Here is a 20,375-nt window from a genome sequence, read left to right as displayed (position 1 = left end):
ACAACTTGAATGAAGAGGACCAAAAAAGTTCTTTATTGGCAGGTATAATTCCTTAATCTTGATATTAACCGGGTGGTGTCGTTTCTCTCATGATCTTCATGACGATTGATTGGGAACTTGATAGATGCTAGCAATTTTGACATTTCGTTTGTCATCTCCACTTCGAAGAACTGGGGCTTGGCATTTTTGTCTATTGCATTGATGGTACGTTGGTAGAGAAAACTATACTCCTCCAAGCCCAAGCAATAGTTATTTAACAGCACGTCTACGAAAGTCAGTATCTTAAAGAAGCATTTACCCTCGAGGCATAAAGATGCAGGATAAGCCATGATAAGTTTCAAAGCAATCAGATAATAATCCTGGAAGCTGTCACTATCTATTATCCAATTAATAGAGTCAAGATAGCCCTTTAGCACATCCATCATAAACGAAATAAATATCTGACTTGAAGAATAAATCTCGACATTGTCAGAGGGCATAATATTACTTTCAATCATCAGTCGAATAAAATGAACTTCACAATCTAAAATGGGTGAGACCATTAGTTGAACAATCTTATCTTTCAAGATCATAGATGCGCTATCTGCTTCATCTTTAGCGAATTTGTGTATAATGCTTAGTATATTCTTCTGGATAAATAACATCTGTTGCATACGACCCTCGCACTTTCTGAAACTTTCTTTGAATAATAGTCTTTCATTCTTGATATCGTTCATAGACAACAGGCGCTTCAATATGGAGAAATCTTGATAATCGATTAAATAGTCACGGTAATTCTCATCTATAAATTGAACAAAGTTAACCGCAAAATTCTCAGATATGAATTTTTTGTTAAAAACGCTGATAATATGTTGTACTAAGATATTGATCTTTGGGTACATTTGTAATTTCGCCAAAGTGCGCACCAACCTCTTCACCAGTTCTAGCTGATGAGATTCACCGCTGATTTTTTTAAACTCTAATTTAATACCTAAATCTCTACCGAGCACGGTGTTATATAAGGCATAATAGTCATCAGACTCATCGATGTATAGTTTATCTATTAGGGTACTGTAAAGCCTCTCTCTTATGATTTGGTATGAGGCATCGTCAGCAATTGACAAAGCTTTTCTCAGAAAGTATAGACCATTTGGCTTATCAAAATTAATTCCGCTATATTGGAAATATGTCCAAAAGGTCATCTCAGATCTCTGAATCATATAATCACAAATAATGGTGTAGTATTTTATCCATGGTCGACATGTTTTCGCAAGTTGTTTGGATAATGATAGAAGTCGTGAATTTATTATCGACATGTGGATATTTTCCAAATGTTTTACCATAAATTTCATGAGAGACAAGTTGGCTGACAATAAAGGTGTTTCAATATCGCCTTGCATATCTTCGAAACATATTACTAAATATTTCAAAACACTCTTTAACGTCCTTGTCGGTAGGTTCGCACTTATTTTGGCTGTACGATTAATGAAGCTAATCCACATAGAAACTAGATAGTCATGTTTTGAAACATATTCTTTAAAGAATAGATGAAATATATTAAGTTTCAGCGAAATTTTACCATTTTTCTTTGCTGTTGTACGTATTAAAGCCAAAAATGACTCTAATACAGACCTAGCAACTATTCTAGTGGTACCAGAATCTCTATCGTGGAGATATGAATCGTTCAAAACTGGTTTTAAAAGTTCACTCAATCTTTTCTCTATATTTAGATTAGAGAACCAGCTCAAAATGATAATTAAATTAACTCTGTTAATCAGTATAGATGTGGTGTCGGTGGTTAAAATTTCACTCATAGGTGTAATCTTTTCAATGATACTACTGTGAACATTTGAGCTCCTCAAAATTGACAAGTATTTGTTAAAGATCGTTTTTCTTTTAATTTTCTCGGTTGGAGAGGAAATTACATGGTTCAGTTCTGATTCCATATGCTCCTCAGGAAAGTCTTCAAATCTCCTTTCTTTAAATATTTTGTTAAGTTGGAGAATCAGCAGATCATTTGGTTTCCATTTGTAGTAGCTGTTGCAATATCTAACGAGCTTTAGTACACCCTTGAGATTTTCATAAGAATTTATTATTTTAACAGACTGCCATTGGGGTTCTAATATTGGCAATGTAGTAATGATAATTGAAAATAATGAAGGAGAGTATGTATTTTTTCCCAACCTCTCCCAAATTAATTCAATCCCATCCTCAAAATCACTAATAATTAAAGAGATAATGTGGAAAGCTTCATTTAAGTACAGCGATTCTTGTGTTTTTAAAGTTTCATAGCATATATCTAACAGGTTAAAGAATGACACAGTGTGATTTGATAGTCTATCTTGAAGAATCTTTTTATACTGAGTTGAAATATCAGCATACTTGGTAATTTCAAATAGCATTAGCTGGCACATTACTATCTGAAAAAAATGTATTGGTTTGGCTTTCTGATAAATTGAGGAAAGTTTTGTTCGAAATTTGCGATGGAAATCTTCAATTATTTCATAAATATCACTTTTATTTAGGTAAAGTAAAATGGAAGTGACATGAACGTTAAAATCAAAGATCTCATCATCACTTGCACCGTTGTTAACAATTTCGGTAAACAATTTAGTCAAGTTATCTTTTAATGCTTTGTAATCCATCTTTGATAAAACATATGATTCATTCCCAAGAGATATTTTTATCACATTGGGTATTTCAATTGCTTTGTGATTAAATAGTGACTCGATGGCTGGAAATCTCTCTCGTAGATACAAAAATCCATTCTGAAGTCCTGGGGGTGCATCTTCTGTCACCTGAAGCTTTGAGTTTGGATTATGTTGCACCACAATTTCATCACCAATTTTCTCCACAACGGTACTGAAGCTTCTAATATCATTCCTTTTAAAAATAGCATTTTCAGGTGGAGCTATTTCATATGGTCTTGATCTGGATTTCGTTTTCTGTTGTCGATCCCCTTTATGGTCTTTCTTATCTACGTCAGGAATCTTGAGATATGGTTGTAAATTGGATAAATCACCACTTGCCTTTTTACTAGTTATATTGGCCTCATAATTGTTGTAAGGCTTTTCTTTAGGTGGACGTCTAATTGAGCGCCTTGAATATTTTATACCTACCATGCTATATTCCTTGGTAATAGGGTTGTAGGTTGACTTTTCTTTTTTCCTCCTCTTGATCAAAGACCCTGGCTTATTACTTCTGGGGGCCCTTGACTTATTGTCCTTTTTGGATTTATTAGGTGAAGTTCTGTGTAACATCATTGACAAGGAAGGTTCATCAAAGTTATAAGCAGGATTCAACTCCCGAGTTAGGTTTTTATTTCCATCTAAGATTTCTCCAGCCATGTAAGTACTATACCTTCCCTGAACATCTTGTTTATTATTGGAAATGTAATCTATACCGCTTTCATCCTCAAGTATATACGGTGGTCTTTCATGAGATGTCGCCATATCTTCAGCAATTAAGTGAGATTGGGCTGAGTTTAAGTTCAAAGGTGTGACTTCTTCTTCTACTTCACTAATATCGTCAATAAGGAAGCCATCATTAAGTGTGCTTGAATGTCTATTTGCTACTCTTTTCCTTAATGCCACACCTTTGTGCGCCCTTGAGGTGGAGGATGTATTGGACTTAGGTTTAGACTGTTGGCTTTTCATATTTTTTTCCCACACAGAACGTGGTAATAAACCTTTGAAACCAGTCTTCAGGTTTATTTTCCTGCCTCTAAACATGATCTCACTCTGGCTTGATTTTTGATTACTTTGAGAATTTACCGTATCGTCACCATCACTATCAGTGTCACTATCATCATCCAAAGACCTGTCTAAGCGTATACCTCTGTACCTACGTGGCACAACTACTTCCAGACTGTCGTTGCCAAGCTCATCATCATCTTTAATCTCTATACTAGCTTCGGGGTCAGACTCACTATCCGAATCTGACTCCGGAAGTTGGAAATAGGTATCCAGATCTGCTGCTGTAGGTGCAGGCAACTCCAATTGAGACATCATGTCATTGCTGACATCATAACCTTGAAGCAATTGCTTGTGCTTTAGCCTATCCAAACTGTACGGCATCTTCTGGATAGCCTTCCGCTTTCTTAATGACCACCTGAGTCCTATCGCCGGTACTGGCTGGTCTCTAGATTCATTTGTATCACCACTCGCATCCAAAGGTGCTGTCTCTGACTGCCTAACGCCAAGTTCTCCCGCAACTGGAGCCTGAGATAAGGGCTCACGTAACTGCGAAGATGGTACATCCGTGTCCTGCCAGTCCTGTTGGAACAGCACTTCCTGGTCCTCCGTCTCCGAGCCCAGTACTACCTCATCACTCATATATCACTGTGCGTTCGCCCTCTATTCTCCTCACTCTCAGCTAGTGTCATTAACTTGCATTCACTATTGTTCTAAGCTCATCGCGTTTTTAAATTCAAATTTCAAGAACTTGGAAGAACTTAAAGCTTTTCGGATCAAAATAAAATATTAAGAAGGCAAGTAGAGGCAGGTGAACCTTGTACATAGGACAAAATCACTAGTTGGTTAACCCTGTGGCAATTGAAGAGAGTAAATGTCTGAGGAAAAACTTCCGCTGGGCAAGACCCATTCCAGCATAGAGACCACGGTGACCAAGCTATTGATGTCTACCAAGTTGCTCTTGCAGACGTTAACACAGTGGTCTCGTGGGTCTGTGGGTCCTAGAGCGGTATCTGATGCCTATGTGCATTTGGGCAATGATTTCAAGATTGTATCCAAGTTTTTCACCCATGCGAAGGTGGATATCAGCGATCTAGGGGACGTACCCTTGGCGTTGCGCAAAGTACTGGAAGTGGCGCTAAGGGAGCCGCCCTCTGACGAGTCACTTAACAAGTACTTGCCTCAGATCAGGGAGATCATAGTTACTTTGCTTGATAAGTTGAAAGTAAAGCAGGCACTCCTGAAAACCATGAAGCAGGAACAGAAAATGATGATGACATCTCCTCAACATAGGAAGCAGCATTCAATAACGAGCTCTATATCTTTGGAAAGTGAACGTGGTGGTGTGAGTACGGCAGGCAGCAGAGTTAATAGCATAGTTTCCAATGTGCAATCGCAGAGAAACAGTGCGACTGTTGATCAGCAATTTGTTGATGCTGACACAGAATCTACAACCACAAGCGCGGGATTAACTTCGGTGACCGCTGTGGAGGATTCTCAACCGGAAGAAGGAGATGCGCTTGCACAGCTGAAAAAGGGTAATAACCTGCAACGTAAGGCTTCAAAGAGGTACTCTGCATACCACATGGCTAAGTTGACAAACCATTCAGCTACAGAGGCCGCTAATGCCGCAGCTCTTGCTTCAAATGGTCTTCCTCAAAGTCTAGACAATGACTTGTCTTCAGAGAGGATTATTTCACAAGGTTCCAAGAGGTTGTCGAGTACTGGAAACAAGTTGACCGAGAGATTGCAGAATGAACTTGAGGACAAGCATGAAGATGAAATCAATCCCGAAGCTGTTCAAATATCTGACATAGATAAAGTTGAAGCTATGAAACAGGTTGAAGCAACTGATAAGGCAGAAGCTAAAGGCGTTCTTTTCTTGAAACTTGATAACAGAGTCAAGAAATGTGAAGCCACTTTCCCAATAACAATGACAGGATTAAGATTACTTTTTGTCGAAATGTTTGCTTACTCTCCAGGTGGAGATTCTTTTCCGGACATATATATTAACGACCCCGTTCACAACATATCATATGAATTGGATGAACATGGGCTAAAAGAAGTCAAGGAAGGATCATTAGTTGAACTGCATTCGCGTCCTACACAAGCCCCCCCATCAAGTGCTGGATCAGATCTAATAGATTTGCTCAAAGATGAGCTTCAGAAGAACCAGCAGGTCATGCTTGATAGAATTTCAAGTCTTCAAATTAATTCCGCACCAGTTCAAGCATCATCATCTGAGAAAGAAAATGTGGCGACAAACAAAGAATACAGCAATACTCTCAAAGAGGTACAGCATGAAATTGCTATTGTAAGACAAGTTTATATCGATAATAAGAAAGCCTTAGAGAAAACTATAAAATTCATTCTGGAGAAGGTTGATGCTTTCAAATCCGTAAATCTGGCAACGAATAACTCCTCTAACCGCCAATATATTGAGCAGTCACAAACTGAACTGGGAGATGTATCAGATAAATTATTAAGTAAAGTTGACGATTTGCAAGACCTTATTGAAATTATCAGAAAGGATGTTGCTGAGAGGGGTGCACAACCGTCAAAAAGAAAATTAGAACTGGTTCAAAAAGAATTGAACGATGCTGAGCATGATCTACAAAGGATGAAATCATTTATCGATACTGAAAAGCCTCATTGGAAGAAGATTTGGGAAACAGAGCTGGATAAGGTTTGTGAAGAACAACAATTTTTGACATTACAAGAAGATCTCATCGTGGATTTGAAAGAAGACTTGAAAAAGGCTGTCGAAACATTCGATTTGATTGATCAATGTTGCAAGGAACAGGAGAAAACCCCAGCTAAACCCAGAAGAAATCCAGTACTACCGCTGTTAAAGCCTGGAACCTTTAACCAAGTGAGGGAAGAGATGTTAATGGCTGTTCAGCAGTTAAATCCCGATCATGAAAGCAGAGTGGAAGCTTTAGAGAGAGCAGAAAAAATCTGGGAACGTGAAAGAGGTTATAGAGATGAGGATGAATTCAGAGACGAGTTAGGCAACTTTGTTGAGAATTCAAACTTGAAGAAATCAGGAGGTGTAGAAGAGGTAGAGAGAAGAAGAAGAGAAAAGGACGAAGAAAATCTGCGAGCCAATTTTGGTGGAGGACAATTGTTGTAAAGATAGTATCACAGAGGATTTTGGTATTTAATATATATTTCCTTTACCTTTGGTTAATATAATATATGCATTACTTAGTTCATGAACTAAAAACTTTTTATTTCGACGTTCGCTTCGAGTTCATATTTCTAGATATTCCGTTATATATAGAATACTTTCTCTTGAGATTCTTTAGCAAAACAGTAAGTATGGTTTTCTTAATGCTAGTAAGAAATCTTTGGAGGTCCCTATGATTTAGTAAATTCAAATTTCGACTTGACAGAAGACAAATATTGTACAACTCATTGACGAAAGATGAAAAACTACTTACTGAAGTTGCAATATGGTTTGAGTTCAGAATTATCCTCACAATATTTATTGTTGCATTTTCTACCTGTTTTAACATCGTGCTGATGCTGTTTAAGTTTGCATTCATTGTACCATAATTCAATCTCATTTTAAAAAGAACTGCACATTTGGAATAAATGTTACCTTCATGATCGCTTATATCAGTCTCGTTCATAGCAGAAAATCGTTTTATTACCTCCAAAGTTCTGGGAATAATTTCAACACCGCAAAATGGTATAGCTGTATTGGCAATATTGTCAGATTCGCTGAATACAATTTTCCGATGATTCACTTGGGCATTATATTCAGTAAATCCCTCATTTATTTTTAATCTTGCATAACTAATAATTTCTTTTGAAGGTGAAATAAGGAGAAAATCGTCTGCATGACGCAGAACCAACCCATCATTATTTAAGATATCCTTGAATACTCTATTCTTTTCAAGCATATCATCATACAATATATCAACAATTGTAGCAGATAGGCTCAACCCTTGAAATAATCCGTCCTTTCTGAGATAGCATTTATCAAATAATCGTATACTTGTCATTTCCATTTCAAACTCGATCAAATCCATAATGTCCTCCTTTGTCAAGAATGTTGTTGTAGAGTTATCAACCATTATTTCAAAGTCTCTTATGTTTATATGACCATTTACTATTGTATCATATCGAACTTCATTGTTTTTTGTATTTAAAATGGTAACGGAGCGTACATAGAATTCTTCATAGCCGCAGTTATTAATTAAGCTATTGAGAACACTTTTGGCTTTTGCTATTGGGATTGAGTCATAACAATTATGGATATCAAATTTTAAATAGAATAATTTCGGAATATAACCATATTTGGAGTGTAAGTGGCATTTGTATTGACAGATGTGATCAGATATTTGCATAGCTGAAAATAGCAGTTTTTGGGTTGTTTGACGAGATTTGCGTAGATAATCCAGTATTAACTTTGTGGGCACTATAACCTTTGTATGATTTTGTTTGTACTGTAATAATTCCTCTGCATTATTTCCTTTATATGGAATTCCAATCACTCTGAATTCATTATTACCTTTCTTCGGAATCAGGCGAAAATTGCAGTGATTGAATTGAGATTCCATATAGCTAAAATGACTATTACAGTGAGTGTTTTGGACCAGATACTTATCAAGATATTCTTTCAAAAAAGGTGTGGAAATAGAATTCCATTCATCATTTCTAAAATATAGTATCTTACTGTAAGATGATACCTCAGTGCAATAAAAAAAAGACTTTAATAAAGAAGGGATTAATTTAGAGAGCAGGTAATTCACAACGCAGGTCAGGTATAATCTCATGCTTTGCTTTTGCTGTCCAATTGGGTCAATACTGAGATATCTACGAACTGCATTGACATTCAGTTTTGTAAAAAATTCTTTGACATTTATTTTACCGTTTAGTGGCAATTTTAGTAGTTGGGAGATTTTAGAAAACAATACAAAGCTATTCTTTCTAGATCCAATTAATTGTAGAATTTTCAATTTTTCTAAAATGACAACTATGAACTTGTTAACACACTTAACAGGAGTAGCTCGATCTAGGTGATAGTTGGAATAGGTTTTTGGGCAAATTTTATCCAGTATTGGAATAATTGGGATTCTCTGCTGGTTTTCTAACACTTGCTTCAGAACAGTTTCTATGACTGTAGTCCTCAGCGCTTTTTTATTTAGCTTAATATCATTTTCAAATATTTCTCTCATTAAATATTTTACTTGTATATCCAATGTCTCATTTAACATATCCCTGTCAAGTATGATAGATTTTATGCAAAATCCTCTTGTATTGTGATATAGGTAGGGCCGATTATTTATTGAAAAGCAATTGATATCAGTTTCTTGCTCATAGTCATTGTCTATTATCCAGGAAGGTGGTAAGTGTGGCTTATTTAATGAGTTGCCAGCTACTTGCTGTGTAAACTCGCCGTTAAAAGTAAATATTGAATGATTTAGTATTAGATTAACGAACTTTGGGCTTCCAATATTAGTATGAAGTAACTCCCAGCTAGAAGATTTCAAAGTCTTCACTGCAGAGTTGCTGTTCTCACAATGTAATATAGATCTGACGGTATTATTCTTAGCCAATTTATACCCTGCTACTAAAACATTATTCAAAAGTCTCTTTTGCAGCAGAAACACAATGCATTGGTCAATTAACTTTCTGTGACCAGCAGAACTATCAAAGAAATCTTTATCAATATCGATCTGTACTTCATTCTCAATCACAAAAGTAGAATCTAAGAGTACGCCAAGTTGCCTTAGGGAGTTTTCATTGGTTGTAACTACTTCTCGAAGCACTTTCATTCATTTATTATCTGTTAGCATAGTAAAATGGAATATTAGTCGTTAATTTATCAAGGATGTGTAAGAAATTATTCTATGGTTGTTTTTTTGGTAGATGTATATTATTTTCTCTTGGTTGTTGTAATACTTTCGAGTCATTAATCAGCTCAATCACACCGATTTTGATCAGGACATCGCTAAAAAGTGAAAATTTATTGAAAAAGTGCACAGCTCATCGCAAGCAAAATAGGAACTAATAATATGGAAGCTACTACATTAGAGCTATATCTTTTATGATTCATGCAATTGCTTAACTAGAACATGGTGAAGAAGGTAGACAATAAAATTAAGATTGATTTCAAGCGCTGTATAGTGGAAGATCGTCTTTTGCAAATCCAACCTCTCGATATCAGTAATGTTCCTGAACTATGCAACGTGTGGACAATAGATATCCAGCCACAATTGTCAAAGTCCTTCATAGAATTGGTAAAGCTAAACACTAGGGATCAGGACCCGATACCTTTAGCACATTGTAAGAGAATTCGGAAAGTCATAAATGAAGAAGGTAATAGTCTCCTGCGATGCATTATATGCTCCACACTAATGTACGATAATATTGACGAAGTAAGGGAATTAATTAAATTTGATTATGAGAATCTTAACTCGAGCAATAAGGTACCCAAGAGGGGTCCATATGATAAAGATTTAGTGAAGGAATGGTCAGAGAAGTATTGGCCTTTGGTTTGGAATGGTAATCCCAATGATCAAATTTTAAATGATTCAGAGTTCAAGATGGATGAAATAAACTTCTACCTCAAAATCATTCAAGAGGAATCTAAAAGAATAGGTAAGGAATCCGGATCTTTGCCCATAGTTTCAGTTTTTGTTGATCCCAAATTCAAGGGTGACTTTATTATAGCAGTAGATCAGAGATCGCATAGTGAAGAAGAACACCTCTCTTTAAAAATTGACCATAGTATTATGGTTGGTATAAACAAGGTTGCAAATACTGAAAAGAAGCGGAGGTCGTTAGAAGACTGTAACAATGTGCCGCAAAATTATTTATGCTTGGATTTTGATGTTTATACCACACATGAACCATGTTCTATGTGTTCAATGGCACTAATTCACTCTAGAATTAAACGGTGTATATTTATAGAACAGATGGCAAGGACTGGTGCCTTGATGGCAAACAGTGGTAATAGTTATTGTATGCATGCCAACAAGAAATTAAACTCAAAGTATGAAGTATACAAATGGATTGGTGATGAATATAAAGTACCAACTATAAATAAAAATATTTGTGTATAAATTTATTTAAACATTGGTAGTTTTGTGACCTTTGTCATTATCATGCCATATATGCAGTTTACTTTTTATATTTTGGTGATAAATATTAACGATATTTGCAAAAATATATAATACAATTCTTACGATCACTTTCGGCGACCTCTTCTTCCTAGTCTATCAGAATCTCTCTTCATTCTTCTTAATTGTCTTTCTCTCTCTACTTCCCTCTTTTGAATCTCATCCATTGATAATACTTCAACTCTTGGTGACCACGCTCTGTCCAGTTCACCTTGGTTGGCTTCAATTCTCACCATTCTATTATTCTCATCTGGATGTATCAGCTCATGATTGAACTCACCTTTAATCCATTCTTTCTTTATTTGTAACAATTGTTCGTGAAGAACCTGAGATATGGATGGCAAGAAATCCCTCGTTAGACCAAGATCCTTCACCACAATGGTAGCAAACTTCTCGGGTGTCAAAGATTCATCATTGATGTTCCACTGGAAATTGTCCTCGTAATACCTACTGTTTAAGTTACATGCGATGTTTAAATGAACGTGAAAGTCTGGATACGATCGCATATTTTCGTTGGCTTGCAACAAATGCCCGCTTAAAGTTCTGTAATTCTCAATTTGATCCCTTATCAGTGTTGCAATCTGTTGTTGTATGTAGTTATTCCCCAAAATCCCTAAATCACGGCAATAAACCAGGGAAAATTGCTCTGGCGTTACCGAAGTGTCATTTATGTTCCATAGTAAAGAGTCGGTAATGGAAATTCCATCAGCAGTGTCTTCTAGTTTTAGCGTTATTGGCACAATTATTGGCACAGCTAGTGAAGATGATCGCACCTCATTCTGATCGAGTTCTAATTTATACCTGATAGCAATCCTACCACCGAAGAAAGTATCTCGAACTTTCCTAAACTTCAGTACATTCAAAGATGGATCGCTTTCACCCGTGATAATATCCTCCAGGTCCGGTAGAACCACATTCTCAGGCAATTTATCATCCACAACTGCCTCGGTGCTCGCACTTCGGTTATTACTCCCTTGCCTTTCATCATCGCTCTCCTCAAAATCCTCAAAAGCATCAACCTCAGAGTAATTGACCGCCCGCGACCTCCGCGAACCACCACCACGCTGCAACGACTGTACTATCGTCCCATCCTCCTTCACTCTGTTGTAGAAATTAGTAACCACACCCTGCGGTACAAGCCGTCTTTCCACAGCCTTAACCATCCTCACACTAAAACCTGTATGCCCCTGTATCAACCCTGCAAATGTCTAGCGCTCACTCGACCTCACCACTACTCATCGCTATAAACTGCATGTTTTGACGCCAAAACTTCTTTTTAAGGCTGGCGTAGCAAACAAGTACGTATTAGGTGATATGATGTTATTTTGAGTGGGTAAATCGACCTGGGACTCACTCAATATCAGGAATAGTCAAAGATGGCCACTCAAATAGGTTATTTTTGGACGCCAAGAGGTGTATAAATTTGCACCAGTTATAGTTATAAGGAACTGGGGAGCTGTGGTACTGTCTAAGGCAGAGTTGTATTATATTTGTTAGTCCTTTTTATCCATTGTGCTTTGGTTTTGGACGCACGCGTTTTAATTGCGTTCCCCGTAGAGTGTTTGACAAACTTAGGAAGAATGGTGTTGTATCCTGACGAGCTAGTCTCGCAATTGTGTGAGGAGATAGCGTATGAGAAAGGCGCGGTTTCATTAGCGCAGCTGTGGAATATTGCCGAGACAGTTATGGGTGTTACAGCATTGGATGATGATGAGCCGATGCAGCGCTATATCCTACAGTCTCTGTTTTCGGACCCAGAAGTGCTGGTCATGGATGGTGAGGGCAACAGTGTAACCAAGTCGGTCACTGAGATAGACTCAGCATGCGTGGTGAGCATTAGTGAAGAGAAGTTGTGGCAAGTGCTTACTGGCGGTTACTCTAAAAAGGACTCCTCTATCGGAAATTCAGCCTTCCAATTGTTGGTTGAGATTGCACACGCCAGAGGACAAGGTATTAATACCATGGAACTAGCGCAGATAACGAAACAGGATCCACGTAGTATTACAGGAAGACTTAAGAAGCTCGACAATTTAATCAAAAGTGTTCAGGTTATTCATAACGGTCATGTGGTGAAGAACTTAAGACTTCGCAAATTCATCACAGATATAAATGAAGAGGAGAATGAGGAGGTATACATAAGTATGAGAGATCATTTGGCTGAGATCGTAGACGTCGTTAAAAACTCGAAAAATTGCATACGCCAAGTGAGTGATCTCAAAAGACAATTACAATTTGATAAGACAAAGCGATTGTCAAGAGCTTTCATAAGCGCAATTGCTTGGTTAGATGAGAATGGATATTTGAGAAAGGTAATCGTAGTATCTCCAGTGAATCCAGACGTCAAAATAAGGTGTGTCAAATTTTTGAAAGATTATAAACCTAGTCAGGACGCCAATGAATTCTCAGATTCAGATATGGGTGAAATGTCAAATGATGAAGATGAAGCAGAAAATGACGATGACGAGGCAATTGAACGTCTGAATAGTACGAGTACTACTGATGTTTTACAAGGCCAAGAATTGGTTTTGCAAGAACCATCTAACACCACTTCAACCACTAATGGAAATAACAACATATATATGAATAGATTCTATCCAATTCAGAATCAAACATATGCAATGGTAGAGAAGACCGGGGTTAAAGGATTGCCAACGATGGATATTATAAATTCACTGACTGGCAGAGATTACAAGAGGCCGTTTGGTAAAATAAGTGATTATTATATGGTGTCGAAAAATAGCAAAGCAAAAGGCGCTAATTTTAAGAAAAATAATAAATATCAGTTAACTAGACTTTATGATTTCGAGGGTAAAAAGAAGTTTTATCGTTTCTTCACAAAAGAAAATTTCGAAAAGTTAACTGACACAACGGTAGGCAATGCTGAAGTCAAAAATTATAATTGGCCCTCAGATTTGAAGAAACAGAACCAGAACATTTACCAATTGTCGAAAAAGCTATTCTCACCTTTGAATGTGACACTAAGAACCACATTAGACAATAGTGGCAAGCGTATATTTTTCTGGAACGGAGAGCTTGATATCGAACGCCCTGAAATTCCTAGCGGCTCAAAAAAACGAAAGATCACTGTATCTGAAGGAGAGCGCAAATCGAAATCAGTACAGGAGAAAAGGAGTAGAAATATATCCGATAATTTGGTAGAAAAGGACGTTGAAGGCACTAAACTACCTCTGTTAAATATTGATGGGTTTTCAGCAAGTTCACTTAGATCATTGAGTAGACAGAAGGCTATCATGAAAGTTCTAGAAAAAAGTGGAGGCGTATCTCTCCTTCGGGAGCAGTTTTTCGAAGATGTTACTAATTATATGTCCTCCAGTACCGTGATCGATAAAAAGACACTAAAAGGTGATGTAGATTTAATGATTGGTAATTCAAAGCTAACACTTTACACAGATCCTGATACACAGAAAAAAGTAATACATTTTCCAGATGTACCAATGGCAAAGATATCAGATTTACTGACTGATACAAAAGACAACAAGAAGAATTTTTTCAAGGATATCCTACATGATACAGATATTTACTTTTACGATCAAAATGCAAAGGACAGATTTAATAGAAAGATGAAAGCTACAGAGAGGATTAGAAAGTACCAAAATGGTAGGAAGAATAATAACAGTGAAGTCAGAAACACTAACTCTTCATCTGTTAAATTATTTGAAGAAAGGAAGAGATCTCGAAAGGAACGGATTGATAGGACAAAAAAACATAACGGTAACATTACACCTATTGTAGAGGATAAACAACTCGAAAAAGCTTCAAGAGATTTCAATATTTCTACAAAGCTTGGTATAGCCAAGCTAATAAAGCTGGTTGTGATTTCTAAATCTATAAAGAATGAGGTTGTTTGGAGCCAAATTACGACTTTATTTCCCTACAATTCTATAGACAATTTAAAAAGACAATGGACAGCTCGCCGCATCAAGATGGGACAACATGGTTGGAAAGCCTTACTAAGTAAATGGCGTAAAATATTACTTCAGGGAATAAGTGAGGAGCTTGTAACACTGGAACAAACTGAAAACTTAGAACTCTCGATTTTGCTACGATTGTGGGAGGATAAAGAAAAAGAGGTTGACTCTGAAAGAGTAAAACTATTGTATAATTATCAAGAAAATCTAAAACAGCTGACGTTCCTTAAAAAAGGTGATAACAAGACGGTCAGTACTCACAGCTCCATTGCTATGTCCTCCATGATCCAAAGAGAAATTGCTTCTTTAAAACACACACCAACACTATCTCATGAATGCTTGCCAGATGTGGAACAAAAGGCTCGCAGGCAAGATCAGATTCGCACAATAGTAAGATCAATATTAGTAGAGTCGAAAGAGATGAATAAGAACGAAATCGATATCTTGAAGGATGTGCCTAGAGATGAATTAGATGCCATTATCATGGATATGGCAAAGCAAAAGCAGTTGTATCTCCATAGCTCAAAACTGAAACCTACAGAAAGAATATTTGAACTTTTACAAACAAAGGGAGACTTTTCGGCGTTCAAGAAAGCAGCGAATTTGTCGGAAAAAATAGCTCAAATGCTGAATTCTTCGTACGGTATAGTAATTAATGAAGAGTTTGAAGATGTTTGTTCTTGGATATTTATAGATTTGATCGACACAGGTGATGCTTGCATCAGTATAATGCCCTTAGAAAGACATGTAAGACCATTAAAATATACAACAAGGTCATTTGAAATTAAGACGTTGACGCCGCCGCTTGTTCTTTACAATGGTAATGGAAGTACGGGTATAAACTTTGATGTAAAGCAAATTCCAGTCCCATTGGGAAAACCATTTTCCAAGCTATGGATTGATTCTGAAGGCTCTCTTAGATCGGATATTTGGAAGTCGCTACTAACAATAGTGTTAACAGATATTCTTTTCAAACCAGGTGTACAGAGCACTACCATTGCAAGCGATTGCGAAAGTCTAATTGGCGTTGAGGAAATTGAAGTTATTTGCCAATGGCTAATCAACAAGAATTTAATTGTCAAGGATGATAATGATGGCTTCACTGTACAAAGTCGTTGGTACAACTTACTTAAAGTATGAATATATTATTTTCTATTTCTAATGATCGCAAAAAAGTATACATATGTCTAATTGTAATTTATACCTTGTACCTGCAAAATAGGCAATGATACTCACCATTCTGACCCAAATTACCTAGACATTTGTCATGGAAAGCATGCCTACACTTAAATACAACAACATCATGATTTAAACTTAGTTTGTAGAAGTCACTTTCATTCTCAAATCTTATTTTCCAGGTCTCAAAGTCCTTTTTGGCTAATCCAATACCCCACAACTTTTTCCCACATATCTCACAGACATCGGATCCGATTGACCAGCCTCTTCGTTGACTCAGCAAATACAAAATATCACTTTCAGAGGAGTAGTTCATCACCACTGCCAACACTAGCTTTAATACATTCTCACTTAGGTTATATTGGTTAAAAATCTCAACAAAGCCATCCCGGAATCTATTGCTTTTCACTAGTAAAAGTTCTTGGTTTTCCAGTGCATTCTCAAAGATCTTACTGAACCTTTTTGTATCCTCGTTATCTATATCATATCCCTTTTCCGATATGCTTACAAAAACATTTACCATCATGCTATATAATTGAAACCCTCCATTCACTGTTGATATATTGTCAGAAATAAAAAGACGTATCAGACATTCCAATATTGCACACCAGTATTTCTTTTCATCAACAACCGCCGAATTTGCTATAGAAACGGCTTTAAAGATATGCGGCTTGATGAGTTCTTGATTAATATTGTTCTTATTCAAACATTCAACAGCGGATAGCAATGTCCTTAACTGCTGGAATTTATCACCAAGTAGGGAGTACAATATAGAAGCTGATTCAAAGAATGTCGAATGTATTAAATACTCTATCAGGTTATTCACATCTTTTGGAGGGCGTGTAATTTTGTTTAGAAGATCTATCAACTTCTTTTCATCTCCACGTTTTACAGACTCATGCAGATACCAACCCAATAATGCAGGTCTTTCTTCTGGAAGAAGCTTCGTATCATCAAACAGAATGTTAATATATCTATACTTGAGATCTTCATCTTCATTAAGAAGTATTGAATCATGCAATGCTGGATCAAAATTTTGGCAAATAGTAATGAATTCATCAAGGTCAACATTTTGGATAATTTGATTAAAATGGCAAGCAATAGCATCTTTGATTTTTAGTTTATCAATACTTTCTTTGACATTTCTTAAAACAAAGTTTAGAATGTCGGAAGTTTCTTGTGAAGTAAAAGCAGAAGCTGATTCATCACCAACAATAATCTCAATCATATCAGAAAACTTATTTGAAATTCTATAAAACATCACTAAAGCCTTCAGAAACATATTTTTTTTAATCATTTCAACAAACTGATTTTCATCTTTGGGAGTGTATTTACTGATGATAGCCTCTAAAGCAGTTTCTGATCGCTTCTTTAGAGATTCAATTTTATTGTTACAAATAACATCTATGATACTATCATAGTATTTGTTGGACACATGAATAAATTGAGGATATTTTGGACAGTTCCTTGCTATAAAAGTTCCTACCGCAACGCCATTTCCATTATTCTTATTGTTCAACATATAATCCATTAGAATTTCTGTGATGTATTGTCTGCTAAATACACTGTCACCATCTAAGTCTGACTCGTCCACATTTAAAATATCGGATTCAAATAGGTGATCAAGCATTTGAAGGCAGGATTCAACGTTATAATCTAGCAAAAGCGTTAAATACGGAAAAGCTGGTTCTTCATCCATCTTATACAATTGGAAATTATTTGTAGATGATAACGGCCATCGTATCGAAGTCCCACTAAATAAGACGCTTAAAATTTGTTCAAATGCAATTTGTGCCGATTTAACAGGTATATTCCGATTCCCAAGAGGATATTGTTTGCTGCCAAAAATACACTCAAGGTATTTGAAAACCATTCTAGGATCATTTATACCTATGGACAAGTTCTGTGCAGCTGTCGTTTTAGTTCCATTTGAAGTTGCTATGGATTGTAAGAATTCAATAAATGGTGTTAAGTAATCATTGAAAATCATATTCCAAATGTAAATGGACAGATCAATTAGACCTTCCTTATTGCAAACTCTAACAGCTAAATCAATATCGAGATTAGCAACATCTAAACTTGTTAAAATCTCCTGTAGACGAATGACATGCCTTTTTGTTGCTTGATCCTGAATGAGCTCTTTGAAACTTTCAGCCGGTAGTCTCTTTACTTTTCCATACACAACAGCTAGTGCTAGTGCTTCATAATATAAAGATTTCTTCTCATTCGGAAGTAACTCTGAAATTTTGTCTATCAGATCCTCATTAGCGACAATCGAGCTTTGTCGACCATTCGTAAATTGACCCCAAATACGAAAAATTAAAGTAAACAACTCTTCATACTTTGAATTGGATGCGATTTCAGACTTGATCAGAAATCCAACGGCTGCCATTGCCAAGTTATAGAAGGGTTCAAATAGTACCTTCTTCTTTGGCGTATCTTTATTCTCATAAAATAGAATGTTATTCAGTTTTGACTCTTCATTTAAAAAGTATTCCAACAGCAGCAACGACTCTATATAATTACCCTTCTGCACTGATGTAAGTACCAATTGTGACCAGGTCATCAAATGTCCTATTTTAAAACTATAAGTTGAGAACAAAAATGCTTTGGAATCATACCACTGAAAATGAGTCGACGGGGGACGTAATATATCCTGTTCTAAAAGGTCAACGATTGCGTTCGCCTTGAAGCCATTGCTAGAGTCAAGCAACAGAAATTGATGAGATATTGTCAAAACTCCAACCAAATCTCTAGATAACCATTGTAGAGAAGATATGCTTTCCGAGGTTGTATAATCATGGACTTTCATAAGTTCGTACGCGTTATTTCCTTCAAGTGCTACACATGACAAATTTGTATTGACAGAATAGGCCACTCTAGATATGTTTGCATTCCAAGACATGGAATAGTTTAGTCCTAATTGCTGACTTGTTGCCTTAATTGGTTCGTTATATATTAGTTTAGGAACTTCACCCAATTTCATGACTGCAAAGTATTTACTTGTCAATATTCCGCAAAAAACAACATCTTCATAGGCCTTGCAATTGCATAATAATAGCCTCTCATTACTAGGAACTTTCAATACGATAGCATTAGTGTAAACTAGCTTCCAGAGGTGGTTGCGTTTTCCAGAATGGTAAGTAATGGTGCCTGTCTCCTGAACACCTACTATTAGACCTGTGTGACGGTTACCATAAAAGTCCAAACCAATAACGGTCATATTAATATAGTCATCAACGTATAAGATTGCTCTGATTGGTTCAATTTTACTATCATCTGATCCATTAGATCCTGTAATGTTGATATCCCATAAAAACACATGGCCCGACTCATAAGCACCAGCCACATGTGTGCCATCCTCAGAAATTTTTAATATTTTCACAGCATCTCTTAATGCATTATCTGCATCGGAAGTAGAAGACTGAGGAATTAAAATACCATGTAGAAACTCTCTAAAATCAAAGATTAGTATCATTCCTTTCGATGTGCCTATAACAAGATGAGATCGAGTAGGCAAAAAACATGTTGGATAGCCGTAAGGTGTCAAAGATGAATAAATATGTGAATAAGAAGACCATTTTATTAGTGACCTGGCCATCTCTGATTTGGTGAAATAATCCAATGGAAGTTGTTCTAACATTCTTGACGCATAAACCTCACTGTCACTACAGTTGCTAACATTTTTAATCAATTTCTTCCCCCTTTCATTTAGTACAGATTCTTTACAATAGTCATTGTCCTTATCCACAATGTATGAGCCTGTCAGCATTTTTCCGAGACCTGAGGCGTCTGTTTTTCCTTCATCCATATCAAAATTAGATCAGAGTCTTGTCTTCATTTGCTTTCAAATAGTCTACTAAAGAGGGTATCAATTTCAATAGGTAATGGAAATAGCATCTTTTATTTATATCCAGAAACCTTATCATAAGCCTAACAAACCCATAACACATATCATAAAAATTATGCAAAAGCCTTGAAAACCGGCCCTAAAATTCAATTTTTAATAAACATTCAGCATGGAGAATAGCATGTGATCATTTTATAAAATGATTAATTCGCGTATTTATAAATCTATTATTTTACGATCAAAATACAACATGAAAACGCATATGTTTATGATTTCCGAAAAGCAGATTATGTTTTTAAAATACTTTTTGACTTGATTTTGTACGATTGTTAAGAGGTAGTAACATCGATTTGAAATGCAGAATGAGGGCAATTTTGTTAGCATCATTTGAGTACCATATATTTGTTGCAGCCTCTAATATGTATTATTGAGAATATATACATCTAACTCGGGCTTGTTTTGCGTTAAGTGTTGTTTGTCACTCATTTAATAGACCTAGAGAGGTTTTCTTTGAAGTGTGATAAATGTCACATTATTGAAATGACATCATACTTCCCAGTTCAAACGTAGCCATGGTTTAATGCGATATTAGGACTCTTAGCAATAAATCTAACAG

The 20,375-nt window shown here is 36.2% G+C and overlaps 7 protein-coding genes across 7 annotated transcripts; 3 read left to right on the top strand and 4 right to left on the bottom strand.

Moving 5' to 3' along the window:
- Positions 1-32: 32 nt before the first annotated feature.
- Positions 33-4,313, bottom strand: MMS22 (Mms22p; the record flags this gene model as incomplete). Its single annotated transcript, XM_444810.1, has 1 exon — positions 33-4,313. One exon carries the CDS (start codon positions 4,311-4,313, stop codon positions 33-35), a length of 4,281 nt encoding a protein of 1,426 aa, XP_444810.1.
- A 232-nt stretch (positions 4,314-4,545) lies between these two features.
- Positions 4,546-6,804, top strand: BUD6 (formin-mediated actin nucleation enhancer; the record flags this gene model as incomplete). Its single annotated transcript, XM_444809.1, has 1 exon — positions 4,546-6,804. The coding sequence occupies one exon, from the start codon at positions 4,546-4,548 to the stop codon at positions 6,802-6,804; it is 2,259 nt and encodes a 752-aa protein (XP_444809.1).
- Positions 6,805-6,901: 97 nt separating this feature from the next.
- On the bottom strand, positions 6,902-9,457 carry EST2 (telomerase reverse transcriptase; the record flags this gene model as incomplete). Its single annotated transcript, XM_444808.1, has 1 exon — positions 6,902-9,457. One exon carries the CDS (start codon positions 9,455-9,457, stop codon positions 6,902-6,904), a length of 2,556 nt encoding a protein of 851 aa, XP_444808.1.
- A 300-nt stretch (positions 9,458-9,757) lies between these two features.
- On the top strand, positions 9,758-10,747 carry TAD3 (Tad3p; the record flags this gene model as incomplete). Its single annotated transcript, XM_444807.1, has 1 exon — positions 9,758-10,747. One exon carries the CDS (start codon positions 9,758-9,760, stop codon positions 10,745-10,747), a length of 990 nt encoding a protein of 329 aa, XP_444807.1.
- A 125-nt stretch (positions 10,748-10,872) lies between these two features.
- On the bottom strand, positions 10,873-11,967 carry SFH1 (Sfh1p; the record flags this gene model as incomplete). Its single annotated transcript, XM_444806.1, has 1 exon — positions 10,873-11,967. One exon carries the CDS (start codon positions 11,965-11,967, stop codon positions 10,873-10,875), a length of 1,095 nt encoding a protein of 364 aa, XP_444806.1.
- Positions 11,968-12,384: 417 nt separating this feature from the next.
- On the top strand, positions 12,385-15,873 carry TFC3 (transcription factor TFIIIC subunit TFC3; the record flags this gene model as incomplete). Its single annotated transcript, XM_444805.1, has 1 exon — positions 12,385-15,873. The coding sequence occupies one exon, from the start codon at positions 12,385-12,387 to the stop codon at positions 15,871-15,873; it is 3,489 nt and encodes a 1,162-aa protein (XP_444805.1).
- A 58-nt stretch (positions 15,874-15,931) lies between these two features.
- Positions 15,932-19,720, bottom strand: VPS8 (CORVET complex membrane-binding subunit VPS8; the record flags this gene model as incomplete). The annotated part of the gene is made up of 1 exon (XM_444804.2): positions 15,932-19,720. One exon carries the CDS (start codon positions 19,718-19,720, stop codon positions 15,932-15,934), a length of 3,789 nt encoding a protein of 1,262 aa, XP_444804.2.
- Positions 19,721-20,375: the final 655 nt, after the last annotated feature.

The sequence above is a fragment of the Nakaseomyces glabratus genome, chromosome A, assembly GCF_010111755.1.
Source record: "Nakaseomyces glabratus chromosome A, complete sequence".
NCBI lineage: Eukaryota > Fungi > Ascomycota > Saccharomycetes > Saccharomycetales > Saccharomycetaceae > Nakaseomyces > Nakaseomyces glabratus.
Note: the sequence above shows the minus strand (reverse complement) of the source record. Positions and strands in the feature narration are given on the sequence as shown.